This window comes from Ailuropoda melanoleuca, chromosome 15, assembly GCF_002007445.2.
Source record: "Ailuropoda melanoleuca isolate Jingjing chromosome 15, ASM200744v2, whole genome shotgun sequence".
Taxonomy (NCBI): domain Eukaryota; kingdom Metazoa; phylum Chordata; class Mammalia; order Carnivora; family Ursidae; genus Ailuropoda; species Ailuropoda melanoleuca.
In genome coordinates, this window is record NC_048232.1 from 66094057 (window position 1) to 66118838 (window position 24782).

General features: G+C 44.5%; 1 protein-coding gene across 1 annotated transcript; it reads left to right on the forward strand.

The window, feature by feature from the left end:
• Positions 1-5588: 5588 nt before the first annotated feature.
• AMDHD1 (amidohydrolase domain containing 1) lies at positions 5589-24782 on the forward strand. Its single transcript, XM_002919248.4, has 9 exons — positions 5589-5799; positions 6999-7105; positions 8505-8569; positions 9823-10100; positions 12535-12760; positions 18752-18876; positions 22014-22107; positions 22908-23068; positions 23953-24782. Exons 1-9 carry the CDS (start codon positions 5663-5665, stop codon positions 24038-24040), a joined length of 1281 nt encoding a protein of 426 aa, XP_002919294.3. The 5' UTR covers positions 5589-5662; the 3' UTR covers positions 24041-24782.

The following is a 24782-nucleotide window of genomic DNA, read 5'->3' on the forward strand; positions in this document are numbered from 1 at the left end:
GCTTTCATGAGGTTGCCATGACCTAATGTATATAAACAACCAAGCAGGGCGCCTAGCACACAAAGCAAACTCAGTAAGTGGGAGCAATTTTGTTCTAATCTTTACCAAGAGAATGTGATTTTACTTCCAGTGATTATAAAAGCAAAAATGAAAAAAAGAAATCATGTAAAAGCTTATAAAAGAGAAAAGATTAACAAAAACCTACATTATTGATATTATACTTTTTCAGATTGCTGAAGATTTTTTTCCACAGGCATTGGGGCTCATTCTGACAGTGGAGAAGAAGGGTCAGTGAAAAACTGATGACAATCCGTTGGGTTGATGTATTTGGAATTTGTATGGCCAATAGTAAAAATTTGTAGGTTTTCGTGTATTTGCACGCTCTGCGCTCATCCAAATCCCTAAGATTCTGCTCAGTTCTTTCTTGACATACTTTCGATCTTTCAATTCTCCTATCTAAACTCACTTCCCTATCCATCCCCATTTTCATTTACTTTATCCTAAGTCTACCTGGAACAAAAATCTTTATCCATGGGTTCTCGCACTTTTTCTGTCCTAGAGAAACCGGAAGTTCTCGTTCCTCTCAGCCAAGTGCTCGGGTTCCATCTCTCCAATAATTCATAGAACATGTGAAAGGAAACAGCAGTCTCTAGAAGTTGTTATACTTCTGTACTTTCATACATATTAATCTCCCTATTGATTAATGAAGGGTTGGTGAAGAACATAAGAGAGAAGAAGAGAGCCAGCTATTTCTAGAAAGATTAGATAGTTCTCTGAACTAAACTGATATGATGTGCCAACCAGTAAAAGAAAGTCAAAGCCAGTGAATGTCTTTGTTGTGCAAAATAAAAATAGCATGACTAAACAATCTCTCTACTGAAATAGAGGGAAAATATCATTGGATTGCACTGCAAATGCCTGCAAATTCACGTCTAAAATATACGTTAAAAAATAAAATATATGTTCAGGGGCGCCTGGGTGGCAGAGCGGTTAAGCGTCTGCCTTCGGCTCAGGGCGTGATCCCGGCGTTATGGGATCGAGCCCCACGTCAGGCTCCTCTGCTATGAGCCTGCTTCTTCCTCTCCCACTCCCCCTGCTTGTGTTCCCTCTCTCGCTGGCTGTCGCTATCTCTGTCGAATAAATAAATAAAATCTTTAAAAAAATAAAATAAAATAAAATAAAATAAAATATATGTTCAAATTCAACTTCTGACCGGTGAAAAAGATGAAGAGCTCAGAAAAATGAGGGCTTCAAAACAGTGGTGTGTGACTCTGTAGAGATGGCGGAGGCGGGTGGTGAAGGGCACGGACTCTCATTATGCTCCTTCATCCCCACACTTCAATGTCCCATCCTTCAGAAGGGCGGGTAAGAGTAGCGCTACATCATGAGATGGTTAGGCGGGTTAACATGTGTCCCCCGCTTGGGACAGCAGCAGGTCTCAGTGAGCACCAGAGCAGTGAAAGCCCATGGGGAAAGCATCCTAAAAAAGAAGGATGCCTGGTGTGTTTGAGGAACAGCAAGGAGACTCGTGGAACTTAAGTGTAGTGAATAAAGTGCAGAGTGATAGATGAGATCAGAGAGATCGCGAGGGCCCTGTGCGTCATTTCCTCAGTGAAATGAGAAATCTGGAATGAACCACTCTGCCTGCTGAGCTGGGATGAGACTGTATGAGGGGGTGAGGTGGAATAAGGCCACCTTGGGAGGCTATAGTCATTGGAGGCAAGAGATAATGGAAGTGGTGAGAGGTGGTCAGATTCTAGATACATTTGGAAACTAGAGCCTACAGGCTGATGGTTTGTGTGTGGGGTATGAGATAAAGAGCCCAAGAAAGAAAGGATGGAGTTGCCACTGACGGAGACAGAGTGGCTGTGGGATAAGGGGCAATTGGGAAGATCAAAGGTTCAGTTGGGATGTGTCAGACATCTAAGGGGACGTGGATAAAATAAACTGTTCTTCCAAGTGAACACCATACCGGTTGATTTAATTAATGCTAGCATTCCTCTAACGTTATGCAATTATATGTGGCCGCTGAGTTAGGTTTTTGATGTGTATCATCACAGGGGTAGCATAGAAGACCCTACGGAAAGACCCTGGCCTGGATGGCACGGAGGTTTGAATCCTGCCTCTGGCTCTTATTAGCTCTTTCTCTTAGGCCTGTCCGATGAAACTCAGTACACCTTAGGTTCTTCTATGGGGTGTGGCTACTAATACCTTCCTTAACAGGCTTGTTGCAATTTTCAAACACAGGTAATGCATGCAATGTGCCTACTCACGGTAGGCTGATAGGGAAATACTTGTCTATAATTTCTTCAAGGTAGATATCCACATCTGTCCACTTTCTAGTCCTGTCTTGTGAACAACCACCAGCATTTGAAAAGGAGGGATAACTGACAACCAACTTTTGTAAGAAACCCTGAACTCAAATTCTCTTTTTTTTTTTTAAAGATTTATTCATTTGACAGAGAGAGAGCACAAGCAGGGGGAGCGGCAGGCAGAGGGAGAAGCAGGCTCCCTGCTGAGCCAGGATGTGGATGATCCCAGGAGCCTGGGATCATGACCGGAGCCGAGCCGAAGGCAGGCGCTTAACTGACTGAGCAACCCAGGTGCCCCCTGAACTCAAATTCCTGGAACTGGTTCATTTGAGAGGAATCTGCCAGCAATATTGGTGCAAACGTGGGGAACCTTACCCACCTTCGTGCACATTCTTAACATTCCAAGCTTCATGGAAGTGAAAAAAGAGGAATGGGGTTTTATAATGCCCAACCCCAAAGTCCAAGACCAACTCCAAATACAACGAACAATAACAGTATCTACCAGATATTCGAAGCAGTTTATGTTTGGTTTTCTCAACAATTCTCTCCACAACTCAGTGAAAATGGATTTCCAGTCTCTCAGTAGGAGATAAAAAGCTTTGTTTATCTCCCGAATGCAAACAAAGATTTAGACAGATTCAGACCTAAAGCCTTTTCATTTTTTGCCCACCTCCTTCCCACCCACTTGGACAAATACTAGGAGAAAGGGCTGTAAACTGTGTCCTTGGATGGTGTGCGGAGACCAGAGCTAGCAATTTTTTGTTTACCTGAGAGCCAAGAACCACTAGGTCCTTGACCTGCCTCTTTTGATTAGGTCAGAAGCAGAGCACAGTGATGAGGAAATTGCCTTCAGCTTGACCTTTAAGGCCCTGCTGGTATATTTTGTGTGGACTTTCCTGTTGACATTTCTGACTGCCCCTTTTGCAAACTGAAGAAAACAAAATAAAACAAAAAACCTGGGGGTCAAAAGGAAGGAGGAGAACAGGAGAAGTCAGCCAATGTAAAATGATGTAAAAAGTACTGTGTGAACTAAGAAGTGCTATAGGGAGGTTATCACTGAGGAAATGGTCTATAATTACATATTTAAAAATGACCAAGGGGGAGAGAAGCCCACTCTTGTCCTTCTTGCTTCTGCAAACCTCTTGTTTGCAGGGGCCTTTCAGGCCATGTTGTATGTCTGGACTGTAATCGACGCACTTCGTTCACTCACAAACCTGTTGATTTGTTTCCCCATGAATAGAATGACCATTTCTTTTTGACTTCCCCAAAACTTGTAAGCTTTCAGTTCATGGTCATTCTGTGAACTCAGGAGGGACCTCATGGCTGAAATCTTATCTTGCATTTAATTGACCAGGAAGAGAAAAAACAGGATTAAAATAAACTAGCAGCAGCAGTGGCGGTAGTAATAGTATAATAATAAGAAGAATTACGCCTATTATTTAAAGCTAGGCACTGGGCAAAGTGTTCTCCATTTCATCTTCTCTAAAGCTCAAACAAGTCCATAAAATAGAAACAATTACCCCATGAGAGGAGAAAACTGAGGTTTGGGGAAATTAAGGACATTTCCGAAGGTGAGATAGCTCATGAGTAACAAGAGTGGGATTAAGACCAGTTTATGGAAGCCCAAAGCCTTCTATATTTCTACTGTGTCACCCTCTCCTTTACACCTACAACTTCATAAATCTGCAAATATGCCTGTAATTGCAAAATGGAACAGATTCAAGCCTTTAGCAGAAATATTAAATAGAAAATTTTAGTATTTCTCTATGAATTAGTGACTTTGTTTGCTTTTCACTATTTCCATTTCTCTTGTATTATTTCTCTCTATATACCTTTCTCTTTAAAACTGTATAGACACACACACATCTGTTTGTGATTTTGTGTCTGAGCCGTAATATATGGATTTTTCCCCCCGTCGGGTCTCTTTTACTCACATTCTCTGTTGAATTCTTTTCCATTTTTTTTTCCTTTCCTCTCTCTTTCCTACCAATTGATTTCTCTCTTGTAAGACCAAAATATGAAATTAAAGTACATTCTTATTTATTGTGTTCATCGAAAGGATTTTTTGCTTTCTCTTGTTTTTAAGTGGCTTCTAAATTTACCCTAAATGACTTACTTTTATATTTTACAGTTTTACAGGCCTCAGCCTGCTTTTATGGTCTGTTAATCCTGTTTATAAAGTGTCATCCTTTAGATTGTAGTCTTTGCTAGGCAGGAAAAGCGCCTTTGCTGTCTCTATGTTCCACAGCCTAACACAGAGCTTTCAATAAAAGTGTATAAACAAAATAAAATAATTAAGACTCAAAACCCAGTGCCTGCCAGTGTTTTCACAGCAGTTGACAGGTGAGAAGAGATGCGGGTGAGAATTATAGGCCATCTTTCTTAAACTTGATTCTGTCACCAAACTTGGTCACAATTTGAGAGTAGACCCCCCCCCCCGCGCCCAGCCTTGCAGTTGCGGTGAGGATGGGGCGGGCATGGAGCTGAAACCACTTTTACCTGCAACAGTTGGATCCAGGAGCTGGTCCAAACCTATCCTTCAGAAAGGCGTTAGGGGACGCTGGGCAGAGGCGCCAATGGATTCCCTAGTCTCGGCTCTATCCTCCCCCGCCAGGATCCCCCTTCATCTCGGGGACCTTCTGGTAGGGGATCCCAGAGCGGAGCTGGCCAACCGAAAATTGTGCGTGTCACCCGCCACCCTGCTCCACGGCCGCGCGGACCCGGGAGCAACTCCCCCAGCGCACCCCCTCCTCCCCACCCGCGGGTTCCTTCTGCCGGCCGCCCTTCGCGGCCCGGCCCTCTGGGTAGAGGTTCCCCCGCGCCGCCCCGCTCGGGCCTCTGTGCCCGGTGCCCGGCCCGGCCCCTGGGGAGAGGTTTGCCCCCACTCAGCCCCATTTGGGCTCCCTGGCCCCTCGGGGACCCCCTTCCGCCTGGCCCTGTGTTAACGGAGCCCACCTTTCCCTCTCCCTGTAACCCAGCTTCAGTTTCCGAATCTAGAAAGTAAGGACGATAGTCTCCACCACATTTGCCCAGAACATTGACTGGGCGACCAAAAAAGAGGAGACTGTGCGATAACGTTTATTACTAACCCTCCCTCGGGGGGTAAGCACCCGCGCTGCCGCTGCGCCCGCCGGGGGGAGGCGCGCGCTCCCGGGCGGATGGGCAGGGCGGCGGCGCGCCGGCTCCGCCCTCCCGGCTCCGCCCTCCCGGCTCCGCCCCCCCGGCTCCGCCCCCCGGCTCCGCCCCCCCGGCTCCGCGGCACCGCCCACCGCCCCGCACCTCCCTCCTTCCGCCGGTCTGCCCCGCGCTCCGGACTGGCAGCCTCCTGCAGACCCGCGGCGCGCGGCGACATGGCTGGCGGTCACCGCCTCCTGCTGGAGAACGCGCAGCAAGTGGTGATGGTGTGCGCCCGCCGCGAGCGCTTCCTGGCGCGCGACGCGCTGCGCAACCTGGCGGTGCTGGAGGGCGGCAGCGTCGTGGTGGGCAAGTAAGTGGCCGCGCGCTCGGGGCACCGCGCAGCCGACGCTGGCCTGGCCCCCTTTCCCTAACTTGGGCGCTTAGGAGGGAACGGGGTAAAAGCTTCCCCGCATCCAGGCAGCCGCCTTGGGGCTTTTAGGCACCTGTTGCTACCTACCTTGTGTGACAGCTTGGGGGGGGTTGTCATTCGGTGAAAAAACGCTCTCAAGCTGACCCCCCCGCCCCGGTCTCCTTTACCCCTTATTCCCAGATCTTTAAAATCAGCATCTCTGTGGTGGAATTCTGGGACTTTAACTTTTTACAAAACACCCTCCAGCCCAACCCCGTTTATATACTAAATTTGAGAAGCACGGAAAACGTTCAGGTGGTGATGGTTTGGGGTGATAGGAAATTCAGAAAAAGGACATTTTCAGTTTTTTCACTGAACCCTCTGTGCTTCCTGCTAGACGTGAATAAAAGAACAGCCAAAGTTTGGGAGGGCTAACCTGCGGTGGGAGTGGTGTGCTGATGCCGATTTGGAGAGCTCCACCGCACCGCGGTTGGGCAAGATGGTCTCAGTCCTTATTTGAGGCTGCTTAGGATTGTGCAAGGGCCCAGCTTTTAGGGACTTGTGTGTTTTTAATTAACAAAGGGATAAAAACATTCCCAGTGTTACTGTTAAAAATTTGCCAAAACCAGTTCGCAGCACTGCACAGAGGTAGGAATCCAGGGCTAATTGAAGCCGTACTCTATGGAGGCCCTATAATCTTGCTTGGCTGCGCACAACCCTTTCTCACTCCATCATCCAAGATGGCGGCTCCACCTCGCCTTATGTAGTCTACCTTCCAGATGGGAAAATAGGAAGAGAAAACAATCCTGTTGGTTGGAATTTAGTCACATGGCTGTACCTGGTTGATGGGAAACACAGAAATGTAGACTTAGTTCTAGATGTTCATGTGTTCAGCTAAAATTTAGGAATCTAGCACTGTGGGGAAAAGGGAACATTGATATTGGGGAACAACTAGCCATCTCTGTACATATGATTTGACTTTTTGGCTTCCGTGTGGCTGGAGTCTTTTTTTTTTTTTCCCAAAAGACACAGTTGTAGGAAGGAAATACAATAAATGTTGACTGATACCAAAAGACATGGACAACATATTTTAAATCATTAGTCAGCTTTTCCACAGTATTTCCCCAAACTTTAGTAATTATTTCTTGATTTTTCTTCAGGGATGGGTTTATAGAAGCCATCGGTCCTGCTGATGTGATCCGAAAAATTTTTTCCGAAGAAACGTTCAGAGAAAGAATCGACTGTTCTGGGAAATGCATCTTGCCGGGTATTAACCTCTTTTTTCAGTAAAGCCCTGCAACCAGTATAAAGAGGAAGAGTGGCAGCTTCTTTTAAATAGGGTCTCGAAATAATATTAAAATATAACAATAGCTACTGTGCATTGAATTTCTACTATTGAATGTCTGGCTGCTTTACAAACATGTTTTCATCTTGAACCCTTCTAACTGCCCTGTAAAGTAAGTATCATTATCTGCATGTTACAGATTAGAAAACTCCAGTTTAGGGATGAAATATCTTACCCAAGTTTGCTGGATGGGTAAAGGGCAAGCTGGAAATCAAACCCACTCATTATACCACTTCTTCCCTCTCACATGCTGAAGAGAAACCGGTTGTGTTATGTTTAGGTTCAAAAGCTGTTGGAAGAACTTTACTAATCTATTTCATATGGGAGGCAGATAGGGCAAGCTGCTGTTTCTAATACCAGAATAGATTCTAAATTTACATGGAGTGTGAAACGAAGAACACACCTCTAGGCTGAAAAGTGAGGGAAGGGGAGAATCCCTAGAGATTTCACTGAAGTTTATTAATCTTCGTATTTGACAACAAAATCAGTTTGTTAACTGTCATCTCCCACATTATGTTTTATGGCTTCATGAAATCCTCTGAAAAGAGTTTCACAAATTTTGAGTCCTCTACAAAACACAGAGACTAAGATTTATATGTTTAAAATGTGTCCTATGTGTATCTGATAGAGCTTCTACGTTCTGGCTCTTGCGAGTCAGGAAATAAAGTCAGAGTGAGACCTTATGAAAAAGAGCAGAAAGTACTAGAAAGCAATCTAAATAGAGATTCTTGATTTTAGTCCAATCAGAACCACTGAGACATTTAATCCACAAGATATTTTAAATATTCTGGAAAGACATACTTTACTTGAGTTATACACAGATAAGCAAATGGTTCACACAATTGCTTTATAGTTTCTCTTCAATTAAACTACATTTCTGTTTTGAAGAAAGATTCATATTTCTGATTTCATATTCTTCCTTCTCAAAGTTGGGAGAGATTGTATTCTGTTTTCACACCCAGATTATTCCTTGGTGATATAGTCCTTGGTTTTGCTCAACTAATAGATATGACATCCTGTTTCAAAAGCTTGCTTGGTGAGCATGGACTTAGTGGGCAAAAGGAGCTGTATTTCTTTAATGGATATTTTCATCATTGCCAAATCACCCTCTTCCACTAAAGCCTTCTAGACCAGCCTTGCAGAGAGTCTTCTTGTTTCCTATCTGTGGGGGGAACCTACAGACAAATTCTTCCTCCTCCACCCTCCTCCAAGATGGCTGACTGTCACCTTGCTTTTCCAAGAGTTGTACGAGATAGTCTGCCTGCTATCTAAGGGCCTTCTATTTCCCAGCTTTAAAGATGATTTGATTTATTGATTACAGGTTTGGTGGATGCACACACACATCCAGTATGGGCTGGTGAAAGAGTTCACGAGTTCGCAATGAAGGTAACTGCAATAAATGTTGACAAATCAAAATACGGCACAAATGCAGACAAGTCTTTTCTAAAGAATTGGTAGGCTCTCAAGCTTTGCAGCATATTATCTACATTTCTTTTTCATGGATATTTTTACTGCCCTGGACTATGGAAAATAAATTGCAAAAACACTAACTTATAACTGTCCAAATCTTTATACTATGCACAGGCCCAGCAATCATTTTAGGTACAACACTTTTCAAAAATTTTGGCTGTAGAATCCTTATGTATATGTGTGTATGTAGGTAGGTAGGCAGGTATATTTAGAATTCTCCCTTTTAAAAAAACCTAAGCTTCCTTGGGGCGCCTGGGTGGCTCAGTTGGTTAAACGTCTGACTTCGGTTCAGGTCATGATGTCAGGGTCCTGGGGTCCAGCCCCAGGTTGGCCTCAGCACTTGGCAGGGAGTCTGCTTGTCCCTGTCCCTCTCCCTCTGCTCCTCCCCCCACTCATGCTCGCGCGCACTCTCTCTCTGTCAAATAAATAAATAAAATCTTACCACCCAAAACCCCCCCCAAAAAACAGAGCTGAGCTGCCTTGCTCACTAGTTTCTCCTCTCTTTCCCTTCCCCTATCTCACCCCTCCACCCCTGGGAGCCTTTGAAGGGGTTCCAGGATACAGTTTGAAATTCACCATTCATTGGTTCAAACTTGGAAAAATATATTGCTAATCATAAAAATAAATCAAAAAAATAATCAAATAAATAAATAAATAAATAAAAATGATGCTTGTATTTTTTCCCCCCAAAAATGAGACTTATTAAGAAACATAAAGTGTAGTCTATCTCACAAGTTATTAGTTAGCCAGGGTCAACCCTCAAATCCATGGTTGGAGCCATTTTCACATTGTTTCTTTCTAATAGATTTTATTTTTTAGAGCGGTTTTAGGTTCATGGCCAAATTGAGTGGGAGGTACAAAGACTTAGCTGGTACACACTGGGGCAACTGGGTTGTTAAAATACTGAGATGCTTCTGGGCTGGTTGGTAAATTGCTGCTGCTGCTGAGACTCTTAAGTGCTCCCCACCACCTCTCCCATTTCTGCCATCCCAGTCCTTCCTGGCAGAGTAGGGACTTCATGGCCATGGACCCCAGCATCCTTTCTGAGCTGCTGGCGTCTCTGACACATCAATTTTTAGTCATTTTGAATATCACTCTGGATGGAGGTTCTGTGGGCCTGCCGGCAACCTCCCTCATGTGCCCAGCCTAAGGGTGAGCCCTGTGTTCAGTTGGCAGGAGCCACGTACATGGATATTCACCAGGCCGGAGGAGGTATCAACTTCACCGTGGAGCACACGCGCCAAGCCTCGGAGGAGGAGCTGTTCTGCTCCTTGCAGGAGCGGCTGCAGTGCATGATGAGGGCGGGGACCACGCTGGTGGAGTGCAAGAGCGGATATGGGCTCAACCTGGAGACCGAGCTCAAGATGCTGCGTGTGATTGAGCGTGCTCGGCAGCAGCTGCCCATAGGCATCTCGGCCACCTACTGTGGGGCTCACTCCGTGCCAAAGTAACCTCAGCTTGTGGGTTTGACTTGGGGCATTGATGGAGCATTGAAAACAAAGAAGGAAGTGGTCAGGTGGTACCTAAGCGGGAGGCATGCGTTCTCCTGCGGGGTGGGGATGGTGGAGGGGGTGGAGGTGCGTCCGTGCTTTAGTCCTTGCAGAGAGTTCAGTAGAAGCTGTTAGAAAGGTGTTCTGATTCTAATAGTCATCTCGCAAGGGTGGGTTTTTTTTTTAAGATTTTATTTATTTATTTATTTGAGAGAGAGAGAAAGAGAGAGAGAGAGCATGAGGGGGGAAGGGGCAGAGGGAGAAGCAGGCTCCCCGCTGAGCAGGGAGCTGGTTGTGGGGCTTGATCCCAGAACCCTGGTATCATGACCTGAGCGGAAGGCAGGTGCTTATCCGACTGGGCCACCCAGGTGCCCCTCGCAAGGGTGGTTTTAGGAAGGTGATCCCCACCGGACCCATCAGTTTGCTAGTCCCTTAGTGATGAAGGGGGAAGAGAAAATGTTCAAAATTATTTTGGTTAACAGAAAACAATACCCCCTACTAGATCCTTTAAAATGACAGATATTACTTTAAATAGTTGCCCATGACCACATAACCTCACTTTAGAGATTAAAAGTAACACACTGTAGGAGATAGATCAAATCAATAAGATGACTCAGAATAGTTTTTATTTTCATTCATCTGTTTGTTTAGCAGCAAACATGTTTGTTTTCTTGTTTAAATTTTTTTTAGCTTTCTGTTTATCTAAAAAGTTTCTCCTATATGGCTTTCTTATAGAGAATTCTGTCCCTTTCTGCATCTGCATCTTATCTGTCCTGGAACTTCTAGAGCCAAATGCCCACAGTTTCAGAACTAAAAGGTCCAAAACAAATCCAGGACTTCGGGGCAGGTAGGTGGCTCAGTCGGCTATGCGGCAACTGCCATCAGCTCAGGTCATGATCCAGCATCCTGGGATCGAGCCCCTAATCCTTCTCCCTGCTCAGCCGGGAATCTGTTTCTCCCTCCCCTTGCTCTTGTTATCTCTCTCTCTCAAATAAAATCTTAAAAAAAAAACAAAAACCAGGACTTGAAAATGAACAGGGAGAAGTCTTAGTGCAGTTTCGAGTTTTGCTAATTTAGATACATAAGTGCTACAGGCTTACAGAAATTATTTGAAAGTTTCATAACATATATTTTTTACATTTATTTAGTGTTGTGCAATTTGAAAAATAATTTTAATGTTAATTTTTTATCATTTTCAATCGGAGAAAATAAAAAATTAATATTAAATTTATTTTTAAAAATTCACACAATTAAGTAGAAAAGAAACATAAATACCTAATATTTCCAATGATGCTTTTGTACATTTTTAGCATTTTTACTTCTGAATTTATTAAAGCTTAAAACTGCACTAAGACTTTTGGGACATTCGTCTATAGAAAACATTTCTTTTTTCTTTCAAATGGAACATAAGGTGGGTGATAGGCAGTGTAAGGTGATAGAGAAGTCTTAGGCTTTGGAGCCACACCAGACCTGGGTTTGAGTCCAGCTTTGCTACTTTCCTGCTGCATGATTTTAAGGGCATCACTTAACTTTTTTGTACATCTGTAAAACAGCTAAATAACACACAATTCTAGATGATTGTCTTGAGAATTAGGAACAATATATGTGAGTGCCTGTTTCCTCATGGCTCACCTTTGTCTTCCCACCAAAATGGTTTTTGCTGAACGAGAGACTTCCATGTGCCAAATACAGGACTGAAGTTTTACAGAAATTTTCTCCATCTGCCAATGAGTCTCTGAGGTCTGTGTCGTGATCCCCAACGACACAGTCTGCAGCTCAGAGTATGCCAAATGATGGCTACGTGACATGTCCAAAGTTACATAGCCAGCAAGTAGTAGAGCTCTGTGTCTATCTGACTTCAAAAGCCCAGCCCTTTCTGCCATATAACTACCCCAGAATCTTAGAGAGAATTTCAGGGCCTCCCACAATCGTATTTCCTCATGGTTCCAAATGGTGAAACAAGATGCCTTAGGCAGATGCTTCCAGAAACAGTGTGGAAGAAGAAAAAGGCAGAGTGATCACCAGGACCCAGCTAAGGGGCATACAGTTGGGTTGTTAGGGAAGCATTCAGGATGCCCTCTAAGTGTCCTTTGCAAGTAGATTCAGTTTTTCACCCTGGTGGCCCTGCTGGCATTCTCGAGGGCAACATGGCTGAGCCAGAAATGGATGAGCCCTTTGAGTCTCTGTGTTCAGGGTCAGTGCAGACAGAAGTCTTGTTAACATCTCTGCTGTGTCCTCATTGTTAAGACTCTTGAGTTATCGCTTTGATTATTTCTCTACTTTTTGAGGCTTGAGGTCATTTGCCCACAGTTAGATTCTTTGAGTGCCAGAAAACCCTTTCTTAAATAAAAAAAAAATTTTTCCCCATGTAATCTCATTTTCTTCCTCCAGAGGAAAGACTGCTCCAGAGGCTGCTGATGAAATCATCAATAGCCACCTCCCGAAGCTGAAGGAGCTTGGCAAAAGTGGGGTAATCCACGTGGACAATATAGATGTGTTCTGTGAGAAGGGCGTCTTTGATCTTGACTCCACCAGAAGGATCCTGCAAAGCGGCAAAGAGATGCGCTTACAAATTAACTTCCATGGGGATGAGCTGCACCCGATGAAGGCTGCCGAGGTGTGGTTGACCTTTTGCTTTTCCTTTGTCAGCACTCATGCTACAGAAAACTAAATTAGTTTGTTCAGAGGTGGGAGTAGCCTTCTGAAAAGACAGAGAATGGGGGAAATTTGTTTGAACAATGTGTGGATTGGTATGATTGAGCCTTGGAATCCCTGACCTCTGTTAGAAATTTACTTTTTTGCTGGCCATTTACTTTTACGATCACTGGCTGGTGGTATTAGTAGAAAAAGCAGTACTTTTGTGGTCTTGTGTAGCAAATCCATACCGTATTCTGGTTGGCACACAGGCCACACTGGCAGAGTCATTTCACATGTAGCTGCCGGGGCCTTCCTGTGGCAGCATGCAGGTGAATGTTGCTAGAGCATGCCGTTACTAGTCACAGCTGATCCTGATCTGTATGTCTTGCTCAGATTCATTTATTCACGCTTTCAACGAATATCTGAGTGTCTGTGATGTGCCAAGCACTGAGAATTCAGCAGTGAATTAGACAGACACAGTCCCCGCAGTCGTGAGTCTAGATGTCTCTCTAAGCCCTGGAGCAAAATAAACAACTGCCCCTGGGGGAGAAATACAGATGTGGACACTCCACACGTGTCTCCACCACAACACGTCCAATGTGATCTCTTTTTTTTTTTTTAAAGATTTTTTTATTTATTTATGTGAGAGACAGCCAGCGAGAGAGGGAACACAGCAGGGGTGTGGGAGAGGAAGAAGCAGGCTCCCAGTGGAGGAGCCCGATGTGGGACTCGATCCCCGAACGCCGGGATCACACCCTGAGCCAAAGGCAGACGCTTAACGACTACGCTACCCAGGCACCCCCCAATGTGTGATCTCTTAATATCACTTCCAAATCTGCTCCTGTATCCTGCCCAGTGAATAACCCCATTATCTATGTGTTGCCTAAGCAAAAGACGTGGACGTCACTGTGTCTCCTCTCCCTTTCCCCTGTCACGTTTTGGCCAACCAGCAAGGCCTCCAGGTTTGACTCCTGAATATGTCTAGGTCCACTTCTGTTCCCTGCACCGCCTAGTTCAGACCACCATCAGCTGTTCTCATCTGGACTCTTGCCACAGCTCTTCTCCTCGTGCCCAGGCTTGCCCGCGCTTTAATCCATTCCTTTAATCCCTGCTCTCAGTGCATCTTCTCTTCTCTCCATTGCTGGAAAGCACCGAAAGGCTCACCCATGCTGGCAGGACAAATGCAAAACTCCGCAACCAGAGGCTTACCTGGATCCAGCTCCCGCTTGCCTCCCATCTTCCTCTTTCCCTCCTTCCCCTTTCACTTCCCCTGCCCTCTTTACCATGAGCCAGCCACCATAGGGTGAGGACACCGAATACCCCACGCCTCTGGACATGCTTTCTCCCACCTGAACACCCCTGGCTAACTCTAACTCCCCTCCGTGTTTCCCCTTAGCTACCACTTCTCTGGCAGCCTTCCCAAACCTCTCCGAGAATGAGTTACAGTCCCTCCCTGTGCCTGTCCCACCGTGTTCACATTGCCTCCGTGATCCCTCTTGGACAGTAAACGGGCTGGGGACTGTCTCCGTGCCTTCACAGCCCTCTCCCTGGAGGTTTGCACAATGCCTGGCAGACAGGTGACCTTTAGTGAGTAAATATTTGTGGAATGTTTGTTGAATGAATGTGAACTAGGTGGTCAACAAGATATGTTTGGTTGTAGAGAGTGAACTGGTGAAGTAAACAGACGTCAATACCCGGGATGAGCAAATCGAGTTTGGGAAAGTGAAGGTGATTCCAAGGTGAGAAGGAAGCTCCTCTTGGGGAGCGGAGTCTGTCTCTGGGACATCCGACTCCCCAGAGCACCAAACCAGAATGCTCTCAGACCCGAGCTTGCTGCTGACGAGGGGCCAGCTCCCTCCTGCCCTGGTGTGGGTATCGCTGCCTCCCTGGGTCGCAGTGTAATGTCAAAATGAGTCTATTTTCCCTTTCCGTGGAATGCTTAATATATCACCTNAGTGTTGTGCAATTTGAAAAATAATTTTAATGTTAATTTTTTATCATTTTCAATCGGAGAAAATAAAAAATTAATATTAAATTTATTTTTAAAAATTCACACAATTAAGTAGAAAAGAAACATAAATACCTAATATTTCCAATGATGCTTTTGTACATTTTTAGCATTTTTACTTCTGAATTTATTAAAGCTTAAAACTGCACTAAGACTTTTGGGACATTCGTCTATAGAAAACATTTCTTTTTTCTTTCAAATGGAACATAAGGTGGGTGATAGGCAGTGTAAGGTGATAGAGAAGTCTTAGGCTTTGGAGCCACACCAGACCTGGGTTTGAGTCCAGCTTTGCTACTTTCCTGCTGCATGATTTTAAGGGCATCACTTAACTTTTTTGTACATCTGTAAAACAGCTAAATAACACACAATTCTAGATGATTGTCTTGAGAATTAGGAACAATATATGTGAGTGCCTGTTTCCTCATGGCTCACCTTTGTCTTCCCACCAAAATGGTTTTTGCTGAACGAGAGACTTCCATGTGCCAAATACAGGACTGAAGTTTTACAGAAATTTTCTCCATCTGCCAATGAGTCTCTGAGGTCTGTGTCGTGATCCCCAACGACACAGTCTGCAGCTCAGAGTATGCCAAATGATGGCTACGTGACATGTCCAAAGTTACATAGCCAGCAAGTAGTAGAGCTCTGTGTCTATCTGACTTCAAAAGCCCAGCCCTTTCTGCCATATAACTACCCCAGAATCTTAGAGAGAATTTCAGGGCCTCCCACAATCGTATTTCCTCATGGTTCCAAATGGTGAAACAAGATGCCTTAGGCAGATGCTTCCAGAAACAGTGTGGAAGAAGAAAAAGGCAGAGTGATCACCAGGACCCAGCTAAGGGGCATACAGTTGGGTTGTTAGGGAAGCATTCAGGATGCCCTCTAAGTGTCCTTTGCAAGTAGATTCAGTTTTTCACCCTGGTGGCCCTGCTGGCATTCTCGAGGGCAACATGGCTGAGCCAGAAATGGATGAGCCCTTTGAGTCTCTGTGTTCAGGGTCAGTGCAGACAGAAGTCTTGTTAACATCTCTGCTGTGTCCTCATTGTTAAGACTCTTGAGTTATCGCTTTGATTATTTCTCTACTTTTTGAGGCTTGAGGTCATTTGCCCACAGTTAGATTCTTTGAGTGCCAGAAAACCCTTTCTTAAATAAAAAAAAAATTTTTCCCCATGTAATCTCATTTTCTTCCTCCAGAGGAAAGACTGCTCCAGAGGCTGCTGATGAAATCATCAATAGCCACCTCCCGAAGCTGAAGGAGCTTGGCAAAAGTGGGGTAATCCACGTGGACAATATAGATGTGTTCTGTGAGAAGGGCGTCTTTGATCTTGACTCCACCAGAAGGATCCTGCAAAGCGGCAAAGAGATGCGCTTACAAATTAACTTCCATGGGGATGAGCTGCACCCGATGAAGGCTGCCGAGGTGTGGTTGACCTTTTGCTTTTCCTTTGTCAGCACTCATGCTACAGAAAACTAAATTAGTTTGTTCAGAGGTGGGAGTAGCCTTCTGAAAAGACAGAGAATGGGGGAAATTTGTTTGAACAATGTGTGGATTGGTATGATTGAGCCTTGGAATCCCTGACCTCTGTTAGAAATTTACTTTTTTGCTGGCCATTTACTTTTACGATCACTGGCTGGTGGTATTAGTAGAAAAAGCAGTACTTTTGTGGTCTTGTGTAGCAAATCCATACCGTATTCTGGTTGGCACACAGGCCACACTGGCAGAGTCATTTCACATGTAGCTGCCGGGGCCTTCCTGTGGCAGCATGCAGGTGAATGTTGCTAGAGCATGCCGTTACTAGTCACAGCTGATCCTGATCTGTATGTCTTGCTCAGATTCATTTATTCACGCTTTCAACGAATATCTGAGTGTCTGTGATGTGCCAAGCACTGAGAATTCAGCAGTGAATTAGACAGACACAGTCCCCGCAGTCGTGAGTCTAGATGTCTCTCTAAGCCCTGGAGCAAAATAAACAACTGCCCCTGGGGGAGAAATACAGATGTGGACACTCCACACGTGTCTCCACCACAACACGTCCAATGTGATCTCTTTTTTTTTTTTTAAAGATTTTTTTATTTATTTATGTGAGAGACAGCCAGCGAGAGAGGGAACACAGCAGGGGTGTGGGAGAGGAAGAAGCAGGCTCCCAGTGGAGGAGCCCGATGTGGGACTCGATCCCCGAACGCCGGGATCACACCCTGAGCCAAAGGCAGACGCTTAACGACTGCGCTACCCAGGCACCCCCCAATGTGTGATCTCTTAATATCACTTCCAAATCTGCTCCTGTATCCTGCCCAGTGAATAACCCCATTATCTATGTGTTGCCTAAGCAAAAGACGTGGACGTCACTGTGTCTCCTCTCCCTTTCCCCTGTCACGTTTTGGCCAACCAGCAAGGCCTCCAGGTTTGACTCCTGAATATGTCTAGGTCCACTTCTGTTCCCTGCACCGCCTAGTTCAGACCACCATCAGCTGTTCTCATCTGGACTCTTGCCACAGCTCTTCTCCTCGTGCCCAGGCTTGCCCGCGCTTTAATCCATTCCTTTAATCCCTGCTCTCAGTGCATCTTCTCTTCTCTCCGTTGCTGGAAAGCACCGAAAGGCTCACCCATGCTGGCAGGACAAATGCAAAACTCCGCAACCAGAGGCTTACCTTGGATCCAGCTCCCGCTTGCCTCCCATCTTCCTCTTTCCCTCCTTCCCCTTTCACTTCCCCTGCCCTCTTTACCATGAGCCAGCCACCATAGGGTGAGGACACCGAATACCCCACGCCTCTGGACATGCTTTCTCCCACCTGAACACCCCTGGCTAACTCTAACTCCCCTCCGTGTTTCCCCTTAGCTACCACTTCTCTGGCAGCCTTCCCAAACCTCTCCGAGAATGAGTTACAGTCCCTCCCTGTGCCTGTCCCACCGTGTTCACATTGCCTCCGTGATCCCTCTTGGACAGTAAACGGGCTGGGGACTGTCTCCGTGCCTTCACAGCCCTCTCCCTGGAGGTTTGCACAATGCCTGGCAGACAGGTGACCTTTAGTGAGTAAATATTTGTGGAATGTTTGTTGAATGAATGTGAACTAGGTGGTCAACAAGATATGTTTGGTTGTAGAGAGCGAACTGGTGAAGTAAACAGACGTCAATACCCGGGATGAGCAAATCGAGTTTGGGAAAGTGAAGGTGATTCCAAGGTGAGAAGGAAGCTCCTCTTGGGGAGCGGAGTCTGTCTCTGGGACATCCGACTCCCCAGAGCACCAAACCAGAATGCTCTCAGACCCGAGCTTGCTGCTGACGAGGGGCCAGCTCCCTCCTGCCCTGGTGTGGGTATTGCTGCCTCCCTGGGTCGCAGTGTAATGTCAAAATGAGTCTATTTTCCCTTTCCGTGGAATGCTTAATATATCACCTTTCAGCCTGGGGCACTATGTGCGTGCGTGTGTGTGTGTGTGTGTGTGTAAATGTGTCAAGCTGAGAAGAAACCCACTTTAATGCCATGTTCTCATTATCATCATAGCATTACCTCCTCCTGGTTTTCTTCTAACAGTCAAGGCAGACTTTTCATCTGGAGAGAAATCAAGCTCAAGTAGATATTCTCAAATTGTACATATAATGTCACAGTTTTTCAAGTTTGTTTTCTTAACTGATCTGTTTCACTGAGGGCAGTGGCACTGCGACATACCTTATTGTGTTTTTAACGATGCGATAAGAATCAGACTCTATGACCAATCTCACTCTGCCTGAAAACTATCAGTAAGCGCTTGGATTTAAGGATAGTTTTTGATGTAGCACACTAGCTGATTTTCAAATGAATGTCCGTCACAACCTTTTACCCATCTGGGGGCTTGTGCTTGTCAGAGGCGGTTGCCAAGACATTTTAGTAACAGAATGCTGTTTATTTTTGCAGGGAGAACAATGTTCTGACCCCTTATGATTGTTGTTGCTGTTGGTGAAACCTTTCTCTCTCTGCCCATTCTGCTTAGCTCGGGGCTGAGCTGGGAGCCCAGGCGATCAGTCACCTGGAAGAAGCGAGCGATGAGGGCATTGCTGCCATGGCAACGGCCAGGTGTGCGGCCGTCCTTCTGCCCACCACGGCCTACATGCTGAGGTGAGCTGCCAGGGCGCCTAAATCTTATCATGGCTCTTCCACATTCCTTAAAAATTAAGAGCAGGAAAACTGAGCTCCTGGAAGATGCCAGTTCTGGAGTGAGGTACGGAAATGAGGTATTCTGAGGAAAGTGCTTAGACCCAGATGACCGATAAGTGGAGGAATTATTGGGAAGTGTGGAGCTTTCTCTTTCCTTTTTTCCCCTCATTTTTGGAATTTTCCAATTAAAAAATCAATAATCATTACTTTTAAAACTACAGAATGATGAAATAGGCTTTCTACTTTAAAAAACATGCATCAGATGTTAGAGATATCGGATAGTGTTCAGAATCCGAGGGAGCTGTTTTCTAGGAGGATGCATGTGTATACCGCAGTCCTCATAAATCCCCAGGGCTGGGAGGAAAGAGGAGACGTCTAAGTATATTTTGTGAAATCTCCCCAGGAAATTTGCTGTTTGCCCTCTGTGGATTGAATACACCCAGTCCATAGCCCATCTTTATGACTGTGGTTTCAGACATCGAACAGTGTCTGGAGGCAGTTTTGGTTGTCACCACTAGGGGGTGCTACTGGCATCTAGTAGGTAAAGGCTAGAGCTGCTAAACATCCCACAGCCCACAGAACCAGCTCCCACCACAAACTATTATCCTGCCTAAGAATTACCCAGCTACAATTATGAGCTGTGCCAAGGCTGAGACACGCTGCCTTAGGAATTGAAAAGCCAGTCTTCGAGTAACTATTATATTTATTTTTTTATTTTTTTAGAGAGAGAGGGAGTGAGGGCGCTCCCACCTGTGTGTGAGCTGGGGGCAGAGGTAGAGGGAGAAGGAGAGAGAGAATCTAAAGATTCTTGACGCCCAGTGCAGAGCCTGACAGGGCACTCGATCTCACCACTATGAGATCATGACCTGAGCCCAAATCAAGAGTGGACGCCTAACTGACAGCCACCTAGGCGCCCTTTGAGTAAATTTTATAAGAGAGGAGAGAGGAATATTGAAGTACTTTTCTCAAATATATTATGATATTATACACATGTGGGTAATATCATACATTTCTCTTATTACTACTGTTCTCGTAAAGAGTAGACATAATGTAGATTGCAACCAGGAAATAACAATCAATAACCATTCTTGGTATCTTGGCATTTCCAGCAAGTCTCAGTCATCATCAGTCAAAGTCATCAATCAATACTTAATCTGGTTAATTTCCCATCACCCAAGGAACAATGTTTGACCCAAAAAGGGTTCCTTTACCTCCCTTGAATCTCTTAAAGATGGAGCAAAAGTCTGGGACTTGCACTGTGAGGGGCAGCTCAGCAATAAAGGTCTGAACTTTGCCCCTACACCAGAGGCAGCTGCCATCTCTGTTCCCCACAGGATGGCTCGACCATACAGTTTGGACGACAGGAAACATCACAGAGAAGGCCGCACTTTTCTCTCTGGCTTCTCTGTTCTGGTATTTTTCTGATCTCTCCAATAGGAGCAACCTGCAGGATTCCCTCCTGGGCCTGAATTCTCTTGACTCTCATTTCCAGAATAACAGTGGCTTATGCCACTTCCTTTAATCATTATTGTATGCATCTTTGTGTATAGTCTAAATTTCTTCAGGATACGTTCACCTCAGTTTTTCTGGAACTCCCTTGATATTTCTACAGCCTCACTTTTTTTTTTTTTCTCCTTAAATATTTCTGGAAGGGGCGATGAGGCCATCAGAATGAACTGTGGATGGGGGGCACCTGGGTGGCTTAGTTGGTTAAGTGTCCTTCAACTCAGGTCATGATCTCAGGGTCCTGGGATTGAGCCCCAAGATGGGCTCCTTGCTCAGCGGGGAGCCTGCTTCTCCCTCTCTTCCCCTCTCATGCTCTCTCTCAAATAAATAAAGAAAATCTTAAAAAAAAAAAAAAAAGAATGACCTGTGGGGAGATTTTAAGTTCTACCTTTCCTCACTCTTATTGCTGCTTCACCCACCTCCTCTCTTACATTATCCTGGTTGAGGAACGTTATCTTAGGTAGTCCTGCAAATTGTCAGTCATATACTGTGAATGTTTCAAGGGCCTCAATCTTGAACTATAAGCCTGTAGACTTCCAGACAGCAGTTCCAGACAACTGCTTTCATATATCCCCCTCCCCCCAACACAGTGAGCCTTGAATAAACACTAGCATAGTTTCTGACAGCTCAAGGCTGTCTGCCTAGGATGACCCAGGCCCTCTTAAAGTGCCTGCCTGAGAAAGCTCAGCCTGCCAATGGAATTTACTGTCTGTTCCAGCAAAATCAGCTGATTGGCAGATAGGCCCCTGGACTTCCTCTTAGAGCAGTTACTTTACAAAGCTTGCAATTATAAATCCTTTCTCTGCTCCTTTGAGATATAAATCTTCTACCAGGATTGTCTTCTCAAGGACCCGCCCCTTTTTCCTCCCAACTTCCTCTTTCTTTCTTTAAAATGCCCAGTTACCACTGCACAAATGAAAATTGAGTCCAGGCCACACTGGAGCCTTCTCCCTTTCGCAGTAGTTATTGCTGAATACAGTCTGCCTTCACCCCTTTAGCTAGTGTTTGGCCCTGTTGATCTCTGACATGACTTTTGAATCATGTCCTAAAGAATAATATTTCGCCAAGGAGATCAGGGAGACACACAACCCAGGAAGAAGCACAGACATTTTACATGTTAGATTCTTGGGGCTTCAAGATTTTAAAGGGCCTACCAAAAATGTTTGAGGCCCCTCCCCACCCCCAAGGAGGGGGAGAGATATGAGTAAAAAAAAATTGCAAAATGGAAGTGAATAAAAATAACATTATTTTAACCTCATTGTTTATATTTAGGAGTGAAAAAAAGTGTGTTACATTTGAAAAAAAAATTTAAGTTATATTTTTCTTCCTTAGCAAGAATCTCTGAAAATATATAAAGATTGACAAAAAAAACCACTCCCAAATTAAAGAAATTAGTCATTTCAAAAGCAGAGATAAAAATTGGGCCACCTGACTTCACCACTCGTCACTTAACCTTGAGTTTCTGTGTTTTCTTCCAGGACCCCCACAGAGGGGTTGGATATCTTAAGTCGGCTTCCATTCCAACCATCTAGTCTGCAGAAGCTCTACTTCCAGAGACTGACATCTTCCTTTCTTTTTCCACCTCCTCTTAGACTGAAGCAGCCCCGTGCCAGAAAGATGTTGGACGAAGGGGTAATTGTTGCTCTGGGCAGCGATTTCAACCCAAACGCATATTGCTTTTCAATGGTAATTATTTTTAATGTGCCTTTCCGAGCCGAGAATTAGTCTTCCACCACGTGTACAAATAATTTAAAAATAGTTCACTAATTGTTAAAATGTACCAAAGATCTAAGGAACAGTCTTCCCATGAAACAGGGAAAAAAGTGTAGACAGCAGGGTCTTTGGATATTTCTGTGCCATATGAATGCCTCTAGGCATAGAGAGAGGACAGAAAGTTCTATCTGCATAATTTTTTTTAAAAGATTTTATTTATTTATTTATTTATTTGACAGAGAGGCAGCGAGAGAGGGAACACAAGCAGGGGGAGTGGGAGAGAGAGAAGCAGGCTTCCCGCTGAGCAGGGAGCCCCGATGCGGGGCTCCAACCCAGAATGCTGGAATCATGACCTGAGCCAAAGGCAGACACTTAACGACTGAGCCACCCAGGCGCCCCTGCATAATTTTTTGATTCAGCCTTGGGCATTGTGGTTTGACAGTAACTTCCTCCCGTCTTGGAGGATAGCACAGGCTCAAAGAAGTTTTAGTAAATAAGTGTGGAGGTGGGCTTTCATCTTACGTAGTCAGTGGTCTTGAGAAGTTGTAAATAAATACTCAATACCTGGGGCAGGGGGAGGTAATCTCTCTAATAAAGGAATCTTTCCCAAAGTATAAGAATCTTCACATGTAAAATAAAATGTTCTCATACCAGTTTAGCCAGTTCCTCCCAGACATTTACTTTCCATTATTGGTTGTGCTGTGTTGACCAATGTCCTAGGTAGCAGTTACCATTTTGTTCCTTTCCTCTAATATGGTTCTTTCCTGCCTTAGCCCACGGTCATGCACCTGGCCTGTGTGAACATGAGAATGTCCATGCCCGAAGCCTTGGCAGCTGCCACCATCAACGCAGCTTATGCCCTGGGAAAATCTTACACACACGGATCTCTGGAAGTTGGCAAACAGGGAGATCTCATTATCATCAATTCGTCCAGGCGAGTGTTCTCCCAACGGAGCTATTTTGTGCCCCTTGAAATGTGTTGACTATGTTTAAATGGCTTTCCTGCTCAGTATTAGCATCTGGCTCTGTGTAGGCTGAGGAGCTTCCCAGTCTCCTTAATCATCCCCCTTGATGACCAGCAAGTCTCCCTACAGGTCCTAAACCATACAGGGCAGACCAGCTTGTCTGGTCTCTTCATCTGTCTTCCATCTGTCATAGTTCTCCAGGTTTTTGTTCTGTTTACCCGGACCTTGGACTTGTACCCCCTGGCTTGTGTTCTTGTTTTTCTACTGGAGTTCTGACCTATAGCTTGTGCTGGGCCATGCATGTCCCAACTCTGGCTCGTCACCCTGCATCTGACTCATTACCTCTCTGGCTTCTCCCTCCTACCAGATCCCGAAAGTCTTGCTTCCGTTTTCCTGCTCCTGGGTTCACCCACAGTCTACTGCCAACTGGGCCCCTGATGTAACAATTTGAGTCTTATTTTTCTAAATCTGAAAGTCATAAATCCTTGACCCTAGCAAGATGTTGCATTCCTTGGTCCTCAAGTTCTGCTGAAGAAAGCGACTCTGTAATTCTACTCTTCACTCTCTCTATTGAAAATAATGCTGATGTCACCTTTTCTATATCACTTAATCAGATCAAATATTTTAAGGTCAAATACTTCAGTAATGCCATTAAACAATATTTAAGTCATAGGCTAGTTATCATAGTAATCTACTATTTTTTAAAAGCCTGAATATCAATGACAAGGCATAAAGAAATTTTTATTTATTTTTTTTAAAGAAATTTTTAGAGATTGTATTTCTAAATTAGCTTTTATTGACAAAGTAATCGTTTTGACTTGTATGCATTAAAGTATGTTTGATTTCTTTCTAGATGGGAGCATTTGATTTACCAGTTTGGAGGCCATCATGAATTAATTGAATATGTTATAGCTAAAGGAAAAGTCATCTATAAAAAATGAAAGATCTGAAAGGAAAGAGAAGACCATTCATCTATATAAGTCAATGCAGTGCAGTCAAAGTTAAAATACCATGGTAATTTACCAGAGGGATGTCACTTAAATAGATTTCAGTGCTTTGTTAATCCACTTGAAAAAAACCAAGTCATTAATTTCTTTCAATTTAGCATGTGCACCTGGACATATAAACAGGTAAATCAATTGGATCATAATCTCAGAACATTAAATCATTTCACAGAGATTTGTTACAAATATTTCGAAGATGAAAATGGTAGAGTATCATCAGAATGCCTTCATGGGGAAAAGCAGATTGGCAGTTAGGTAGACATGGCTTGAAATTCTGATTTTGTTTCTGCTTTTTTTAAGTGTTGGTTTTTAAACTTTACTTAGTGAAAATTAGGGGATGGTGAGAAATCCAAGTGATATGCCCCAAATTAAGCAAAGATAGCCTTCTATTATAAGCAGCTCGTTTGTCCTTTCCCCACACAGTTTGCCTTTCTAGAAGCTCTTTGAATGCACGAGTGTCCTTTTATTTCTAATTTCTTCTCGACTCTAACAGTAGCACTTCATAGCAGAGTTCAAGACTCGTCATTTTATATGTGGGATAGGGGCCTTCCTAGAATGGATGCATTTGGACCAAATCCGATAATGTAATTTTTAAAATTCATTTTTAAGAGTTTGATAATTCACATTACAAATGTATATCAAAATTTTTATAGCTTTCAGTAAATATGTGTTGCCACTA